The sequence below is a fragment of the Pagrus pagrus genome (genome assembly GCF_965226575.1).
Source record: "Pagrus pagrus genome assembly, chromosome: 6".
In the NCBI taxonomy this organism is placed as follows: domain Eukaryota; kingdom Metazoa; phylum Chordata; class Actinopteri; order Spariformes; family Sparidae; genus Pagrus; species Pagrus pagrus.
This window is the reverse complement of record NC_140190.1, coordinates 13807807-13828179: the sequence shown is the minus strand read 5'-3', so window position 1 is coordinate 13828179 and position 20373 is coordinate 13807807. Positions and strand designations below refer to the sequence as shown.

Sequence of the window (20373 nt, the reverse complement as noted above, 5' to 3'; positions counted from 1 at the left end):
CAGCTCAGAATCATCTTGTCCTTCGAGGTGTTGAGACTGAAGAAATATTAAGAGTCTTCTGTAGGCTATCACAGAAACCACTTAAAATGGTGAGTGTAAAAACAGTTTTCTTTAGAGCAAATCCCTTTATTGTTTGCTTGTGAGAGATGCATCTATGGTAAAAAATGTATCTTAACTTATATTTTTTAACTTTTTTTTTTACAGGAGTCTAAGACCTCTGCCTCATGGATCAGCTTGACCTTTCTTTGCTCAGGTATGTAAATCTTATCAAACTAAAGCATTTTTTTTTTCTCAAAAAGACTTTTTAAAACTCATCTTTATTACCCTTCCATCTAATATGTGTCTCTGTCCTCCGTCCTCAGTGCTGTGCATGTGGACTACTGTAGAAGGCTGGTCCTACTACTACTCCAACACAACCATGAATTGGACTGATGCTCGTGCCTGGTGCAGGGAGAAGTACACAGATATGGTGGCCATCCAGAACCAGGAGGAAATTATGCATCTCAGCAGCTGGCTGCCCAAGATAAAAGGTTACTACTGGATTGGGATCCGCAAGGTCAATAACGTGTGGACCTGGGTAGGGACCAACAAGGCTCTGACAGCAGAAGCAACCAACTGGGCGAAGGGGGAACCGAACAATGGCAAGAGTGGTCCGAGCACGGGGGAGAGCGAGGATTGTGTGGAGATGTACATTAAAAGGGACTTGCAGCCCGGCAAGTGGAATGATGAGAGGTGCGGGAAGAGGAAGACAGCTCTGTGCTACGCAGGTAGGCAAATTTTGCTTTTCTGTGTGGAAAATGTTATTTTGTAAATGAAAAGCTCAGAGAAATTTTTAAAATATTTTATACAAGCTATATGAAAGTACTTCTTTTTTCCTCAGCTGCCTGTCAGAGCGACTCGTGCAGCTATGGAGACTGCGTGGAGACCATCAACAGTCACAGGTGTGCTTGTTTTGACGGCTTCTACGGAGAGAGGTGTGAGCAGGGTAAGAAATACTGTAATTGTGTTGATTGCGCTTGTTTAAAGTTGACATTACTCTCAGTCACTTCCAGCCAGGACCTGATGTCTAACTCAGTCTCGTTTCCTTTGTTGACAGTTGTTGAGTGCAACAAAAACGAGATCACTATTCCATATAAAGGAAGCGTGGAGTGCACTCATCAGTATGGAAACTTCTCATACAACTCCTCGTGCCAGTATTCCTGTGAGGAAGGATACCGGCTGAGTACGTCAGGACCCCTGACCTGCAATGCCTTCGCTGAGTGGTCAGAGCAGCCTCCAACATGTGAATGTGAGTTGAAGTGTAAAAATATCAGGATAACTACATTTTATTATCACAATGAGGGAGCTTGCTTTAATGTGATTTTTCTGGTCTTGTCGTCCACAGTGGTTCAGTGTCAGGTGCTCTCTCGTCCCGAAAAAGGATCCATGACGTGCTCCGATCCTCTGGGCTCCTCCAGCTATCAGTCCACCTGTGTGTTCACCTGCGATGAAGGCTATGTTCTCAGTGGTTCCCCGTCCAACACTCTGCAATGTGAAGCGTCAGGAATGTGGAATGCCCCACAGCCGTTTTGTGAAGGTATGCCCACATTTATATGTTTCTACCTTGCAGGATTTTATAGTATCAGTTTTGTTATGATGAGAGAAAATCTATGATTCTTTAAAGAGGTTGCTCTTGACCTCTTGTGTTCCTCTCTCTGTTTTGCAGCTGTCCAGTGCCCTGCTCTCCAGCTGGAGAATGGCTTTGCCAGCTGTGGAGAAAACGCAGATGTGAGGTTCAGCTACGGAAACGACTGCAGCTTCAGCTGTGCAACTGGCTACCGCCTGTTGGGACCGAGCACGGTGACCTGCACGTCAACAGCAGAGTGGAGTGAGACCATGATGCCTCGCTGTGAAGGTAAAAACACACTCTAAGAATATTCCAGCCGTCTTCTGTATGATTAAAAAAGCTTTCTTGTTTTGTGCTATTGTGACAAACGTTTCTTAAAAGAAATTAGATATCATTAGCTATCAGATTAATGTGATTTTTCTGGTCTTGTCGTCCACAGTGGTTCAGTGTCAGGTGCTCTCTCGTCCAGAAAGAGGATCCATGACGTGCTCTGACCCTCTGGGCTCCTCCAGCTATCAGTCCACCTGTGTGTTCACCTGCGATGAAGGCTATGTTCTCAGTGGTTCCCCGTCCAACACTCTGCAATGTGAAGCGTCAGGAATGTGGAATGCCTCACAGCCGTTATGTGTTGGTATGCCCACATTTATATGTTTCTACCTTGCAGGATTTTATAGTATCAGTTCCGTTATGATGAGAGAAAATCTATGATTTTGGTATGAAAGCAATATTTTGACAGTGATAGTGTGAAATTAGATATCCTTTGTCAAAATGTGATGGTTGACATCTAAATTCTTCCTGCTTACTCCCTCAGCAGTCCCATGCCCATTGCTCGAGGCTCCTGAAAACGGTCACATCAACTGCTCAGACAGTTTGCAGACGTACGACGCACAGTGCTTCTTCACATGCAGTCAAGATTACTCATTACACGGACATGAGGTACTCACCTGTGATCGTCATGGCAACTGGACTGGAGAGAAACCCACCTGCCAAGGTAAAACAAACAAAAATAAGATCAAATGTTAGAAGAAATGTAATACAATACAAAGTTAAAATACATATTTGAGTTGAAATGATCAAATGATTCACGTTTGATAATGTTTCCACAGCTCCCCCAGCTAAGATTGCTGCTGTTGCTTCTGGAGTGGCAGCAGGGGGCACTCTGACAGTATCTGCTCTGTCTCTGGCTGCGTGGATCCTGAAGAAAATGAAGAACAAAGCCACCAAGTTTGAGCTGAGCAGGTTAGACATACATTCATCTCTCTTAAATCATACATTTTTAAAATAATTTTGTTGAATTGAATTGCTCATCTTCTTCTTTTGTCTTTTCTTACAGCAATTCTGACATAGATGTGCCTCAACCGGTCTACAAAAACAGCATTGACAGCCTCATTTAGAACAGTCATATACTTCAGAGACAAATATTAACAATTGTATGTATCTTTAACATTACTGTATGTGCAGCAGTCATAGTAAGATGAACAATATAAATAGTATACATTAGTATAAAATTTTAGCTTTTACACTTACTTTTAAAACATTTTTTTTATATTTCACAATTTGTTCTGTAATGTTGTTCAGACACGTATTTCCTCCCCAGGGGAGTTTTATATTGAACATGTTGTTCAAAAGTTTTCTGAGCATGCTGGAAAGGTAGTTCCATTCACATTACTGTAAATGTTGCATAACGTAATGGTTCGATTGCCATGTAATTGCAAGACTGTGATTATTTATGTGCTATTTATTTATCAGGTTGCATTCGAAAAGTTTATTCATATATCTGTATGTTTAAAGCTGTGCTGTATTTTTATATTCAAAATAAAAGTCAAAACTGTAATTTGCTTCTGGTCGTTTTTATACATCTTCCTGTATCATGACAAAGTTAGGTCTGTTAATATTTGGAGAGTGACACAAGTTTAATCATTTTTTGTTTTTGTACATCACAATGGATTTGAAATCCATCAATCAAGATGCAAATGTACCCTATTTTAGTACAGTAGTACAGTACCCTATTTTAAAGGGCTCAAATGTAATTGGACAAATTAACATAAATGTAAAGTAATCTAATTTGTAATAAAATGTTCAGTTATACTTTATAATACTTAAGTACTATTCTAGCCTCTCTGTGCTTGAAGCTTATTGCACTTTGTGGTAAACCCTCTGTATTTGGACAACGATGTGTCTACCACTGTTGTCACTGCTGGCTCGAAACGTACCAAACTGTTGATCTGGCAGCTCCTCATCTTCTCTCTTTTGCTCTATTTCTTTTTGGCTTACTTGCATTGAGAACTCCCTTGACTGCATGTTGTGGGTTCAAAGCAACTTAACTGACACATTAAAAAATGAACGAATAGCCCACACCTATCCAGATTTTATTCCTAAACCCATCCTGCAATTTGGATGTGAATACAAATAAAAACTCAGAGTCAGCTCTTAAAGCCTACATTCATTATATAGTGACTGTAACTTGAATATGTTTTGGTTAACCGCTAAAGCGATGATATGTAGTATAAAGTAGTGATATGCAGTGGACCTAACTGTACCTACCATTGGTTAAGAAAATAGGAATATTGCCAGTCATGTCACTCAGATTAAGGCATCAACCTGTTCTCACACTTTGCGCAAGGACTTTTATGCTGACACTGCAGGACACTGTGTGTTTTTTCAGAGGTCGAAGAAGAACATTTGTCCCCGAACAGTACAGACCTCTCGTCTGTTTCTGTGACCTCCTCTACAATGGTCGGGATGGGGATGAATCGTTGAATAACACTGAGAGTTATGCAAGGGTGGAAGGGTTATAATGCTGGGGTAATCTGTTTCACAGATCATGAACATTGTTTGTTTCACTAAATCTTCTTTGTCAGCACTTCAGGGGAACCAGAAATAGGTCTGATATCTTACATCAGAGCGAAGGTGACGGCGTGGGTACTGTCTGCTATTAATTGCTGCTACATACAATTCATAACATGTAAGTAAGGATGCAGAGAAGCACTGTGTAAGCACTGTGTAAACACTGTGTGTCAGATAGAGTGGTCAGCAACACCGGGGCCCCACAGGGGACTGTCCTCTCTCCCTTCCTCTTAACCCTCTACACCACAGACTTCAACTACTGCACAGAGACATGTCAGCTCCAGTTCTCGGATGACTCAGCAATAGTTGGATGTATCAGTGAAGGTGCTGAGGATACTGTAAGTACAGGACTACTGTGGACAACTTTGTCACATGGTGTGAGCGGAGGAAGGACAAAGACCAAGGAACTGGTTGTAGACCTGAGGAGGACCCCTGTTTACATCCAGGGGGTCAGTGTGGACATTGTGGAGGATTATAAGTATCTGGGAGTCCAAATTGATAATAAACTGGACTGGGTTAAGAACACTAATGAATGCCCTCTACAGGAAGGGACAGAGTCGTCTCTATTTTCTGAGACGACTGAGGTCATTCAACATCTGCCGGACTATGCTCAGGATGTTTTATGAGTCTGGGGTGGCCAGTGCTATACTCTATGCTGTTGTGTGCTGGGGCAGCAGGCTGAGGGTAGCGGACACAAAAAGACTGAACAGACTGATCAGCAAGGCCAGTGACATGGGAATGGAGCTGGACTCTCTGACGGTGGTGTCAGAGAGGATGATGCTGTCCAAGTTACATATCAGCTTGGACAATGGTTCCCATCCACTCCATGACATGGTGGTCAGCCACAGCAGTACATTCAGCACTAGACTAATCCCACCAAGATGCACCACAGAGCGCCACAGGAAATCATTCCTGCCTGTGGCCATCAAACTGTTTAATTCCTCACTCTGAGTGTCAGACACAAAGTTTTCAACTTTGGCATTATTGCTCTGTATATATGTATATTTATTCTATTTATTCTTCGTCCAGCAACTGGATCCGTGAAACCCATCTGCCAAGGTAAAACAAACAAACAAACAAAAAAGATCAAATATGAAAATAAATTTCATACCATACAATGTTAAAATACATATTTAAATTTAAAGGGTCAACTAAATCACATTTGATAATGTTTCCACAGCTCACCCAGCTCCAGTGGCAGCAGTGGGCGCTCTGTTATTATTCAGTCTGTCTCTGGCTACAGTACTTGGATCCTGAAGTGAATGAAGTAGACAGCCACCAAGTTTGAGCCAAACAGGTTAGATGAGCATGCATCCCTCTTAAAGCTTACATATCTAAAATTATTTTGTTGAATTGCGGTGTAGTTTTACACGTAGTTTTGCCACTGGCCAGGACAAAAATAAAATCTCCAAGGGCCCCTCCTGCATATTACCTTAAGTTAAGACAGGCCTTTTGGGCCCTTTAGGTCCTCTCATGACCCAGGGCCCCGGACAACCGACCTGGTGTGAACTGTGAATAATTTCACTGCATTGATTTCAGTATTACGTTCAATTAGTTTAATTTAACAACATTATTCATAATGTTACTGACCATAACCCCCTTGTGTTCCTGGCCCAGATGCGCAACCACTATCAGTGCCTGATGCGTGAGGTGTTTGTACATTGTTGGTGTCCAAGTGAGTATAACCTGTGGTAGAGGCCTAAGTGATATTGTAGGTTGCGTGAACAAAAATATGGGTTTGATCTTATGGGAGAGGGTGTTACAGCCTTATTGTTGTGGGCGGGTTGTCTTTTTGTGTTGTGCTTTCACTCAGGTGTCGCCCTCGTTCTCCCCCTCCTCCTTGCCTCCTTACCTGATCCTACTACAACTACAACATGTTAACATTGAGATCCATGACTACTCAGTAGTCATTATTACATTGTTGCGTGACTACACAGTACTCATGGGTCGGATCACATCCATCTTTAAACCTGTCCTTCATTTTGATCTTAACTGCACATCTTTGACTTGCAAAGTTGTAAAGCTTTCACATTGACAAAATCTGTCCACCCATACAGAAATGTAGTATATGTACATATATGTACAAACCAAATATAAAATCTACTAGACTGGAACAATTTCATATATTGGCATATTCAAAGTCCATACAAATATGTACATCTGTGTATGTAAAAAACATACTTTGACATGTATGTCACATTACACAATCCAACATGTATTCATATAAATGTAAAACATGCAAACTTAACATATATCGCCAGTATATCATCTACCGATACATACCTGAGAAGACCACTGTACACTTCCAGGTTTAAGTTTCATTATGCAAGTGATTGAGCAGATGAGAAACCCCCATTAAAGTCACAGATACACCATCACTTCAATTGAAAGAAACACAGGCCGGAAGTAACTAACCATGTGAATGACTTAACTTGTGGTGCAAAAATGTTTTACCACAAAAGTAACCTTAATCTATTAAAAAACATTGGTGAAAAAAGGAACACTAATTACTACATACCCGGGAACATCTGTGTTGATGTGGAGCACATTTAAACGTAGTTTACGTAGTTTAAGCATGCTGGGAAACTCCACTCATCCAAACACGCTACAATATATATTCTTTTAATAGGCCTATATGTACATGTGCAAATTTGACTGTGGTATATGTTAAAAACTTATATCTTTAAATATATGAATTACTTATATATTGTTAACATGTATATTCTAAGTGCTTTATGGTAGGCAACTGGACTTGTTTCAGTTTCTTGAAGATGTTTCACCACACATCAGAGGATGCGTGTAATAATCATATATTGCCTTATAGTTAAGATGGTAGCCTCACTTTTGATATAGGGCCATAAATGTCAAATACTGCATTTCCATATGGGCGCAGTCAGACAGATATATAAACACACTTTGAGCAGCCACATTTATGCTGACACTGCACGACATCATGTGTTTTTTCAAAGACCCAAGAAGAACCTTTGTCCAAATACAGTATACGAGAGGTCTGTACACAGGCGTCGTTTGTTTGTGTGACCTCCACTACAAGGGCTAGGACAGGGATAACCATTAAAGGTTATAATGCTGCAGTAATCTGTTTTACAGATCATAACCATTGTTTGTTTTGCCAAAGCTTCTATGTCAGCACTTCAGTAGAGCCAGAGATACAGTAGGTCTGATATCTTACATCGGAGTGAAGGCGACAGCGTGGGTACTCTGTCTGTAATTTATTGCTGCTACATAACCGGTTCAAATTCATCAGGATGCAGAGAAGCAGTGTCAGTAAAAGCTATTAACATTTGCTTCCTAAGTGAAAGGCTCCATTCCATCATGCTATGCACAGTAGGCTTAAATCCAGTATGAATCTTTTTAAAGGTCAAAAAGGAATAAATAGAAAAGCAGTCACCTGAAAAATTGGCAAAATTAGCCCTTTACGGGAAAGCGATGACCTGCTTCACTTTAAGTTGACATATTTTTATACTGTCATATGTTTGTATTCCCTTTCATAGATTTTTTTTCTTTCGTCTGTGACAGAAAATTCTGCCCCGGCCCACATTTATGAGAAACAGGTGGGATTTTCCCAGACAGTGAGTCTGTCATCCCCTGCATTCACTCTGTACGGTAAACGTCCTGTTATTATATGATAATGTTGCCTGAATAGCTGAAGAGAAATATAAAAGCCAGCCCCAAACTAACATTCACTTACTGCACTGCTGTGGTATAATGTTCTCTGTTTGATATGATTAGAAAAGTAAGGATTTAACATAGGTAGCAAGCTTTTTTACAAACAATTTAAGTAAACATATTGTTATATGTGAGAACACAGAAATTCGTCATTGTGATTTTGATCAATATTTGGCTCCTGGTCATTTTTTCTTTGGACAGACAACAGGTGTTTGTACGTCGCTAATTGAAAATGTGGATATTAATCCTCGTCCTTGGTGAGTATTGGCTACAACACTAATGTTTCATGTCTAACGATAGATCATAACACTAGAAATGTCTGCAACCTTTTCTTTTTTTTTCTTTTTCAAAAATAAATATTAGGCAGCTCCTTTGCTGAGACTGCCTTGGGCTGGACATATAATTACACAAATGCGACTATGAACTGGACCCAGGCCCGAGAGTGGTGCCGGAAGCATCACACGGACATGGTGGTCATCCAAAGCCAGGAGGAGAACAACTATGTGGTCTCAAAGCTGCCAAACAGAACAAAGACTCCGTATTATTGGATTGGAATCACTAGAAACCACAAGAATGAAACTTGGACCTGGATTGGGAATAACAGCACGTGGATTGGTAAGGACTCATGGGCAAAAGACGAGCCCAACAACAACCACATCACAGAGTTTTGTGTCGAAATCTATGTGAACTCTGGGGATAACCGAGGGAAGTGGAATGATGAGAAATGTAGCGGTAACAAATCCCCTGTGTGTTATAAAGGTATGTGAGGTTTATGTTTTTTGAAAGTTGTTACAGATTTAAAAGTGTTACTGTAGAGGTTGTTTTAGCATTGCACTTTTTTCTTAACAGCCCAATGTAATGCCGCATCATGTGACAGAGGAAGATGCCAGGAGATTCCAGAAAACATAACCTGTGTCTGTGAGACTGGCTTCAAGGGAGACAGGTGCCAAACAGGTGAGGAGAAAGTGCTCTGACGTTAGCTAATGGTTATTTAAAGGACAGGTTCACATAGTCTATCTTTACAACAAATATTCATATGCCCATATGTACATTTGCTCTTATTTTACAGCTTACGATGATAAGAGTGGCAGATTTGACACTCAGAATTGTAAGTTATTCTTGAAACATTTGCTGGCAACCATGTCTCGTTATGGTTATGGTTATGATTGGACAATTCATTTTCAGTGAAGGAGTTGAGCAAACTGTCTGTTATCACCCAACTCTGCAGTTCCCCTTATCAATATAAAGCTTTAACCTGTTCTTATTCCTGGAAATTCATTTAAAATTATCCTAAAAAGCCTATTCCAGTCTAGCCCAAAGAAAATACAAAGCGGTTGTTGAACCATTTAAAGGGCATTTAACAGGCATGGAAGCATTAAAAGTTGGTGCTTCTGGCATTAATCTATGAGCTTGAACACACTGAATTAGTAGTCTGCAGATGACCTGTGAGGATTTGCTGGAAAATATAATGAGTCCACATCATATAATCTTACATGGTCCGAGTTCAAATTAAATAACGGAGAGAGTGTTGGGGGCAAAAACTCATTATAGTTTTTATTTTCTTATTTACACTAACTTCATTCATATAAAATAGTAAAAAACTGATATAAACTATATACTGCTGGCCTTGAAATCTCATTGGCTACATGATGGATCAATCATCCAGAGGCTGGCATGTAAGTGACTCAGGCAAAAGGAGAAAAAATAGAGTGGGTCATTTGACTACACAATCACTCATTGGCTGTTGTGAGCTGTAGGACGGACATATAAGTCATATTTGCTCAAATGAGCTCTCAATGAAATGGCGGCTACGTCAGGATCTCTGGTGTAGAAGGATAATGGCGTCTGCTGTGAAATAGGCCCACACAATTGCGATCAGGGCTCAGCTGTAAATTTCACAATGTTTTATCCCCATTTGAAAAAAAAAATAAATGTTTTATCCTTTTTATGGCAACAAATAACATACATCACCCTGATAAGAATGACCTAAAATGACAGAAACCATCTTTCCCGTGTACTTTCAGTTTTTCATTTGGCCCATTTCCCATTCATAACGTGGAGGGGGTGGGTTAATGACCTAGGTATACTGCAGCCATCCAGTTGTGGTCAGATGTTTGTTTTGGCGTTGAGGAGCTGTTATGTCATCCTTTTTTAAATACAGTAAATGTTTCACTCCCACTGCTCTGTTGTTTTGGCCACAGCAGGCAGCTGTTTTCAGTGAAAAAGCTAATAAATAAATAAAAGCCATGTATTATACCTGGCAAGCCCTAAATAGCAAACAAACAAAGTTAGCAACACGAGCATGGTGGAGCGTTTCATGCTGAAGACAGTTGATGGAGTCCAAAAATTGAGCTAAAGGTGAGTGAATAGGACTCTATGCTGGGCAAAAGTTTGTTATTGCCACTGTCAGTGAGGCCAGATTTCCTATGTTAGACTGTAGACTATATCCTCTGCGTAGTTCACTGATACTGCTCTTCTTGAGAACATTATACTTATAATTTGACAGAATTTTAACATGGTCATCATGAGCCCCGCATCTGTTTCCTCTGTTTCCTGAGGCCAGGCTAAGGATCCTATTCAAAATACTGATCAAAATACTTGCATCAGCATATGCTCTAAAAATATATTATTTTCACAATAGAAAGCTAACGTAACATGTTATGTAACTGTATCCCTGTGAACTTTAACCTGTTTGTGCCCCCAGCTGTGGAATGCCCCCCTCTGCCTCAGTCTGATAATGGATACCTTAGCTGCCCTGGAGGAAACCACACATTCAACACAACCTGTCGATTTAAGTGCCACCCAGGCTTCCTGATGACAGGCTCGCCGGCTGTAACCTGTGGGGTCACCGGGGACTGGAGCGGCCCAAGACCTGCGTGTACAAGTATGCGTACGAAGATAAATAAATAAAAACAAGCATAAATAAACCAAAACCTCTGACGTTACTTATTTACTTACTTATTTAAGTTATCATTATAAGTAGTGCATGCTTAAAAAAAAAAAAAATCACACTGTCAAATATTGTATGACTCAAGAAAGAAATGACTGCGTTCTGTTTTTTTCTCAGGCTATAAACAGGCTCTGTTGGCTGTAGCTGGGTGTGGAGCCCTCTCTGCCTTCTGCTGCATCTGTTGCTGCTGGATGAAACGCAGAAAAAGTCAGTGTTTCTCAATTACGCTTCATAGAAAAAGTGATGCAAGACAGTGTTATTTCAACAGACCTCAATAGTGCCCTTTTTCTGTTAATTTCTCACAGGAAAGAAACTCGCCCAAGGAAGGTCAGTGTCGAAATGCTCTCGTCCAGAGCAGCCTCACCCATTTATGCACTTTCGAGATTTGAAAAGTTAATTTACTCAAAACATAATGCTCTTTAAAAGGTGTTGCTTCAGTTACTTAAAGGTGCGCTATACTATTTTTTTATGAGCCTATAAACAGTCAGAGACAGAGCCCTTTATACAAGGAATAGCAGTTTGCATGATATAACATGAGTTTTACATGTACTTTATTTGTAAACATTAAAACAAAACAGGCTTGTATTTTGAGTTATGGTGGAATGAGAACATAAAGAGCACACTGTCCACTTAGAAGTCCTAGGGTTCAAAAATATAGGATTACACAACCATAATTGTTATTAAAAAGTGACACAGTGCACCTTTAAAATGCATAAATATCTCACTATGACTGTCTTTCAGTCTGGTAAATAATTCTTTAATTGCCCCTTTAATGTTAATCTGCTTGTCTTTTATAGGGAGCCTGAAGAAGTCACAGCCAGTGAGGTGCAGGAATGAAGGATGGCTGGAACCTCATTTATTCTATTCAATCTATCAATCTTAGTATATTCTTAATAAATAAACCTAAAGAGTCACCGGCTGTAAAGACTGTATGCCAGAATAATCACTTAGCTACACTTTTTGTCTAATATACTGCATGTTAGGGATTAAAGGTGCAATATGTAAGAATAATCATTAAGATACACTTTTTGTCTAATATACTGCATGTTAGGGATTAAAGGTGCAATATGTAAGGATTTTAGTTGAAAACACTCAAAAAAAATCCCTAAAATAATCCCCAAAATGTGATGAAATAACAGTTTTCATGTTTTGTCAAAGAGATCTACATATTGTGTTGCAGATATATCTACTGAAGTTAGCATGCTAACTAGCTAAACTCTGTCCTCCTGGCGGTCCAAAGCTCCTTTGCTCACTGTGTAAACAACACCAACACTCACCCATTGTTTTTAAGCTCACAGCCCAGATCGCTAGCTGCATTGCTAAATGAGCTAAGTAACAGTCAGCAGCTACAGTTAACAGTAGTTAGCAGTTACTCTCTGTGATATGCTATCTTTTTTTTTGGAGTATGAATTTGACAAATGGCCAGTTTTTGCATATTGTACCTTTAATTTGGGAATAATGCATGAATATTAAGTGTGTGTATATGTGTAATGGTTCATTATCAGGTTATGCATAATGTAGACTCAAAACATTTACTTGATAACATTAGGGAAGAGTTGCTTTTCTGTGGTATGTTTGTTAATGATACATTTAATTAAATAAAATAAATTGCAGTGAGTAAGGAGTTTTTATGAGTGCTCGTGAGCGGCTGCATGGGTGTGTGTGCATATGTGTCTGTGTGAGTGTTCACAGGGTGTTATGGGTGGTTGAGTTGTGCCTTTCCTGAGAGGAAGTTATGGCAAAAGAGATATTACAAAATTGGCCATTGACTCATTCCCTGGAGGACAATTAGTGCTGTTTTGCCATCCATCGTCAGCAAAGAGGAGTGAATGCATCGACAAGGATGAGCGACTGAAGACAAGTCAAATGGTAAGACCTGCAAGTGTTGTACATTCATACAAAACTCATGTGCAATTATGAGAACAAAATTCTCTTTTTGTTTCAGATGTTTGAAGAATCAGTTGATACTAGACGAAGGCTGCGTCACAGGGTGCTGATAGCTGCATTAATTGTATTTGCCCAGGGTAGGTCTGCACAAAACTCTTTCAAACACCTTTCTTTTCTTGCGTCAGTTCAATTTTGTCTAATCGTCCATATCCCTAATCTTAGACCTGAGCAGCAGAGGAGGAGCGCAGGCATGGACCTACAACTACAGCACCAGTGTGAACCGTAGATGGCTTGAGGCCAGCCAGTGGTGCCAGCAGCACTTCACAGGCATGGTGGCCATCCAGAACCAGGAGGAGAGTGACTTCATCAACAATCTGCTTCCATTCCACCCAAAATATTACTGGATAGGCATTCGCAAGGTGGATGGAGGGTGGTTCTGGGATGGAACCCATGAGAAGCTGCCCGAAGAGGCTCAGAACTGGGCACCAGACGAACCAGATAACATAGCGGGTCAGGACTGTGTCGAGATTTACATTAAGAGGGACGTAGACACAGCCAAGTGGAACAACGAGAACTGTCGCAAGAGGAAGGGAACCGTCTGTTACAGTGGTAAAACCCTCTTTTTTTGTTTGACATTTACTGACTCCTGTAGATGTTTTACAATATGTGAGACTTCTCTGTGTATGAAGCCTCTTGTACGCAGGATTCCTGCAGTGCCCACGCAGACTGTGTGGAGACCATAGGGAGCTATACCTGCCAGTGCCATCCTGGTTTCCTGGGGTCACGCTGTGAAGAGGGTGAGCAAACATTGTTATATTTAAACCAACCATAACCTCTGTCCGGAGGGGATAAATAACCTCGTTTTGTTTGTCTTTCTCTTCAGCAATCACATGCGAACCTTTGTTGGATCCAGAACAAGGTTCTCACTACTGTTTCCATCCCTACGGGCCCAATCGTTTCAACTCTTCCTGCCTTTATCATTGTGAACGTGGTTTTCAGTTGGTAGGTGTGTCCCAACTGCTTTGCCAAGCCAGTGGACATTGGAGCCACCCTTTTCCTCTGTGTCAAGGTAATCCAACTGGATATCAATAATGTTCCAACAATTGTTATTTCACATGTCAAAATTATAATTCAAAATATTTCTCATTGCCTATCTTAGCTGAACAGTGTCCAGCTCTGAACCACACCAACATCGATGCAGGAAGTATGAACTGCAGCCACCCTATTGCACCTTACAGCTATAACTCAACCTGCGAGGTCCGGTGTGATGAAGGCTATGAGCCCAGTGGACATGAGCAGATACGTTGTGACCACACCGGCCAATGGACAGCCAGTGTCCCAGAATGCAAAGGTAAAGTAGACCGAATCATGCTTTAAAGTCCCACTCCAGTTAAAATATGTTTATGTTTTTCCTCAGATTCCTACAGTTAAAGGAGACCTTCAGTGTATTATATATGTTTTTGTGTATGTAAAAGGTCTTAAAAGTAAAAAAGTCCATGCCAATGGGAGCCCCTTTCTCCCACGAAAAAGTGTCAGAAACGCCTCATCAGTAGTCCCACCTTTAATTTCCTGACTTTGTGACATCACACTTCATCACCATGTCACACATGCATGATTCTTGCACGGCCATGATTTGTGACATCGCAAATACAATGGACTTTACAGTAATGTAGGAGACATCTTGAGTCCAGCTTATGTTTTGCAGATAATATACACTTAAGTTAGCATGCTACCCAGAGAGCCCTGTACATCCCAGTCCAACCAACAGTCCCCTGGACCCCGAGTTCCCAGTACAAGCTGCTAGCTGCATGGCTAACAGAGCTAACTAGCTAAGGGAAGCTACAGTTAGCAGCAGTTAGCGGTTACTCTGGTGATATGCTGCCCTCTATTGGTTTTAAGTATGAATTTGACAGGTTACCAATTCTTACATATTGCACCTTTAAATTTGTGAAATGAAGAATATTAGCACAACAATCTAATCTGGAGTTTAACAAGATGGTATAACTTTTGTGGAAAATCTATTAGTTAGAGTGTTGTATATACATCATAAAATATGTCTGGAGTGTATCTTTAAACTATATTATTAGCTTAACCTTGTCAAAAATGTGTTTTTATTTGAACAAGCTCCCTGAAATACTCTCACTTCTCATATATGCCTTTTATCGTGATACTTGACCCCTGTTATTACATTGACGGGCACCTTTTACTAATATTTAGCTGGCTTCAGTGTGCAGTGACATCCTGTCCAGACATTATCACAGATCAGATTTAGGTCACTTCACACTCAATTGTGCTTGCTGTGGCAAAATAACATTGTCTTTTAATGTGAAGGCAACCGCTGTTTCCCTTGACTATAAATCATGTCAGCATTCTCATTCATACCCCCATCTCATGCTCATGTTATGTTTATGAAAGTGGAGTCATAATACACAGTCGATAAAAGCTAACATATTTTGTAAAGTGGACTTTTTTTGATTGCTATCTACTGTATGTTCCACCACAGTGAAGAAGTGCTCCCCCATTTTGTTTCCCGACACGGGCAACATGACATGTGTAGACGCTCTGGAGCCTTTTTCCTTTGGCTCATGGTGTAACTTCACCTGCCAGGAAGGATACAACCTGACTGGGGACAACACGCTTACATGTCTGGCCTCGAAACAATGGAGCAAACCTACGCCGACATGCACAGGTGGGTCACAGATTTTCTATCAGGTCTCCCTGAAAACAACACAAGCTACCTGAAAATACACAAATGTGTTTCTTCTTCTCCAGTGGTACAGTGCGACAGTCTAAAGGCTCCCCCTCATGCCTCACTGCAATGCCACGACCCTCTGGGAGCGTACAGCTATGGCTCAACATGCACCGTACAATGTGAAGAGGGTTTTGATCTGATTGACTCAATCATGACGAAATGTTCTTCACAGGGCAACTGGACTCATGCTCTTCCCAGTTGCCAAGGTATGACCACAGATGACTAAGTGCTGAAGTATAAGTAAAGCATAGTCTGTTCTCATCACTCATTTAACTTATAGTTTTACTATTTTGTATGTCTAATGTGTTTGTAAGTGGTCTCTCCCTGGTTTCTGTTTCTTCAAGCTAAGAGGTGTATTCCAATAAATCCTCCTCACGGCTCCGTATCCTGTCATGACCCAAATGTTCCCTTCAGTTTTGGTTCTCAGTGCACAGTAGCCTGTGACGAGGGCTTTACTCTGCTGAATGGGACTGCCAGCACTGAGTGCAACACCCTGGGCATGTGGAGTGCAGATATAGCGCGTTGCTTGGGTAAAAAAAAAAAAAGATATCCTTATCATAATATGATGTTGCAATTTCATTCTGGTATCATTTTAACGCATGATGTTGTAAAAATATGTTCAGTTGGTCCCTCTCTGTGTTCCCTTTCCAGCAAAGAGATGTCCCACTCTGAACTCTCCTTCTCATGGGTTCTTAATCTGCTCTGATCCCAATGAAGAGTTCAGTTTTGGTTCTCTGTGCACATCAACCTGTCAGGAGGGTTTTGTCCTGAATGGGACGGCTGCCACAGAGTGCACCTCTCTGGGCACATGGAGCACAGATATACCCCGATGTCTGGGTAATAAATCATAATATGAGAGCTACACTTTGCATATATTCCCTCCTGCCAGGTGCACATTACTGTACACTTGACATGTCTTTATCAATGGTTATGTCTTGAGAAAATAACCCTTTGTCCCACTTTGTTTCAGTAAATGAGGATCTTGTTTTTTTCTGAAGCTGATGATCATATTTTTGCTTGTCCACAGCACAACCATGCCCCCTACTGGCCAATGCTCCAAAGCATGGGAGGATGAACTGCAGCCATCCACACTCCCCTTTCAGCTATAGCTCCCACTGTGACTTTGAATGTAATGATGGTTTCTGGCTGAGAGGAGCATCATCTATGACATGCAACAACTCAGGCCACTGGAGTCAGGATCTACCAACCTGCCAGCGTGAGTGCTCAGACTGCCAGCTGTACCTTAAACTTTTTATCTTGTTCTTCTGGTTTTCTAACAGCCGATCTTCTGTCCTTTCCAAATCTCAGCTGTACAGTGCAAGGCCATTCAGATCAGATTTAGGTCACTTCACACTCAATTGTGCTTGCTGTGGCAAAATAACATTGTCATTTAATGTGAAGGCAACCGCTGTTTCCCTTGACTATAAATTATGTCAGCATTCTCATTCATACCCCCATCTCATGCTCATGCTATGTTTATGAAAGTGGAGTCATAATACACAGTCGATAAAAGCTAGCATATTTTGTAAAGTGGACTTTTTTTGATTGCTATCTACTGTATGTTCCACCACAGTGAAGAAGTGCTCCCCCATTTTGTTTCCCGACACGGGCAACATGACATGTGTAGACGCTCTGGAGCCTTTTTCCTTTGGCTCAAGGTGTAACTTCACCTGCCAGGAAGGATACAACCTGACTGGGGACAACACGCTTACATGTCTGGCCTCGGAACAATGGAGCAAACATATGCCTACATGCACAGGTGGGTCACAGATTTTCTATCAGGTCTCCCTGAAAACAACACAAGCTACCTGAAAATACACAAATGTGTTTCTTCTTCTCCAGTGGTACAGTGCGACAGTCTAAAGGCTCCCCCTCATGCCTCACTGCAATGCCACGACCCTCTGGGAGCGTACAGCTATGGCTCAACATGCACCGTACAATGTGAAGAGGGTTTTGATCTGATTGGCTCAATCATGACGAAATGTTCTTCACAGGGCAACTGGACTCATGCTCTTCCCAGTTGCCAAGGTATGACCACAGAGTAAAAAAAGAGAAAGAAAAGAAAAAAGTATAAATCTCTGTGTAATGTTATGAGAGGACCTCTTAGTTTAATAGTTTAGGTGGCTTGACTTGTACATTGTCACCATGTAAACTAGCTAAAGGAGAACTATTATGCTTTTTCCTTGTTTTTCCATTCCCTCAGTGTTTTAAATCAGTTCTTGTGCATGTAAAAGTTCTTGAAAGTTAAAAAGGTCAAAGTCGGCACCAACACAAGCTCCTCTCTCCCACAGAAAACACTGCTCCTGAAACGCCTTGTCAGTAGTCCTGCCTTTAATTCTGTGACTTTGTGACATCACACTACGTCACTATGTCACACATTTACATAATTTAATGCCTAGCAGCTAGTTTGGCATATAAGAATTGATTTAGCACAGCTGCTCTGTTGTTGCAAATGTTGCTGGGTTCCGCGTGTGTGATCTGGCCAATCAGAGGAGACATGGGGGGCCTTAAAGAGACAGGAGCTAAACCAGAGCATTTCAGACAAAGGGGCAATACAGTGCTGCAGCACTGGAAAGTATGAGAAAACTGATGTGTTTTCTGAGCCTTAAAGCATGTTAACCTATTCTGGGAGTAGCCCAAATTAAAATTATGAACCTGAAATGATCATATGTCTCCTTTTAATATATTGGTTTCTCCTTTTCCTTGTTCCCCTCCAGCTAAGAGATGTCCCACTCTGATCTCTCCCTCTCATGGCTCCTTAATCTGTTCTGATCCTCATCAAGAGTTCAGTTTTGGTTCTCAGTGCACGTCAACTTGCAAGGACGGTTTTGTCCTGAATGGGACGGCTAACACCGAGTGCACCTCTCTGGGGGCATGGAGCACAGACGTCCCACGTTGCTTTGGTAAAGTATACATCTTTGTATATCATAATAATCCACATAAGAGCTCTTGATTTAATGGTTAAGACGTCTTAATTCTTTACCATGTGAACCTCTTAAGTCATTGGTGCCTCCCTCTGTCTGTTCGCCTCCAGCTAAGAGATGTCCCACTCTGAATTCTCCCTCTCATGGCTCCTTGGACTGCTCTGCTCCACACGGAGTGTTCAGTTTTGGTTCTCGGTGCACATCAACCTGTCAGGAGGGTTTTGTCCTGAATGGGACAGCTGCCACAGAGTGCACCTCTCTGGGCACATGGAGCACAGATATACCCCGATGTCTGGGTAATAAATCATAATATGAGAGCTACACTTTGCTTATGTTCCCCCCTGCCAGGTGCACATTACTGTACACTTGACATGTCTTTATCAATGGTTATGTCTTGAGAAAATAACCCTTTGTCCCACTTTGTTTCAATAAATGAGGATCTTGTTTTTTTCTGAAGCCAATGATCATATTTTTGCTTCTCCACAGCACAACCATGCCCCCTACTGGCCAATGCTCCAAAGCATGGGAGGATGAACTGCAGCCATCCACACTCCCCTTTCAGCTATAGCTCCCACTGTGACTTTGAATGTAGTGATGGTTTCTGGCTGAGAGGAGCATCATCAATGACATGCAACAACTCAGGCCACTGGACTCAGGATCTACCAACCTGCCAGCGTGAGTGCTCAGACTGCCAGCTTTACCTTAAACTTTTTATCTTGTTCTTCTGGTTTTCTAATAGCCGATCTTCTGTCCTTTCCAAATCTCAGCCGTACAGTGCAAGGCCATTCGTGCCTTGTCTTTACCCCAGTCCATGAACTGCTCCCATCCTCTGGGTAACTTCAGCTTTGGCTCCCAGTGTCTTTTCACCTGTAGAGAGGGATACTCCCTGAGTGGCACAGAGGTGCTGTCCTGCTCCTCTACTGGGACTTGGAATGACAGTTTGCCTAGCTGCACGGGTAAATTGATTTTTGTCGGCATGCTGACTGACATGCTGATCACCATGCTCACAATTTTAATTAAAAAGTTAGGATGCTGATTGAGGATCTTGTTGCAGTGGAAGGTATGCCGGTGGGGACTGCCATGCTGATGTATACAGGTGTGGGAGCAGCCGCTGTTGTCGTTCCACTTGCCCTGATAGGACTGTTGTTGTTGATTATGACAAGATTTAAGAAAAAAGGTGAGCACTGCTATGATGTTACTGCACATGTTGTTATAGTACTCACAGCATATCCTTGATCCTTATGTCTGATCTTTGCAGGAAATCCACTCATGTCTGATGCGCCAGGATGGGGAGACAGAGAGAATCCAGCATTTGAATTTTGATCTTTTTGTTCCATTTTGGCAGCGAATCATTGCAAATACTGCAACCTAATGCTTGCTATTATTATATGAAAGCTCCACTTTAACTGTGATTTCAGTTTCCACTCAGAAAATCTCACACAATTCATGCAGGGTACACGTAAGTTTGTCTGCAGCTCTTGCTTCATGTCCTGACTGTATTTTGCTTAAGTGTCAATAAATTATCAACAATTTTCAAACCTGCCCTATTTTGTTTATTTAATTTTATTTAATTTTATTTAATTTCATTTTATTTTATTTTATTTTATTTTATTTTATTTTATTTTACGTCTTCTCACGCATAAAGCACATGATCAGTGTTAGCATTATTTCAGCAATGTCTAGTGTCATTTGGGTCAGTACGGGCTGACTCTGGCTTGCT

At 41.2% G+C, this 20373-nt stretch overlaps 1 protein-coding gene across 1 annotated transcript; it reads left to right on the top strand.

Moving 5' to 3' along the window:
* The first annotated feature begins 9 nt into the window (after positions 1-9).
* selp (selectin P) lies at positions 10-20164 on the top strand. The gene is made up of 33 exons (XM_084354130.1): positions 10-89; positions 205-253; positions 363-767; positions 881-985; positions 1097-1288; positions 1385-1576; positions 1706-1894; positions 2046-2237; positions 2418-2597; positions 2713-2845; positions 2940-2967; positions 6071-6128; positions 10845-10972; positions 11396-11417; positions 12820-12959; positions 13036-13114; positions 13200-13586; positions 13667-13774; positions 13861-14046; positions 14137-14328; positions 15481-15666; positions 15750-15935; positions 16074-16259; positions 16381-16566; positions 16757-16945; positions 17303-17488; positions 17572-17757; positions 18447-18632; positions 18764-18949; positions 19140-19328; positions 19421-19609; positions 19708-19830; positions 19912-20164. The coding sequence occupies exons 1-33, from the start codon at positions 87-89 to the stop codon at positions 19974-19976; spliced, it is 5211 nt and encodes a 1736-aa protein (XP_084210256.1). The 5' UTR covers positions 10-86; the 3' UTR covers positions 19977-20164.
* Positions 20165-20373: the final 209 nt, after the last annotated feature.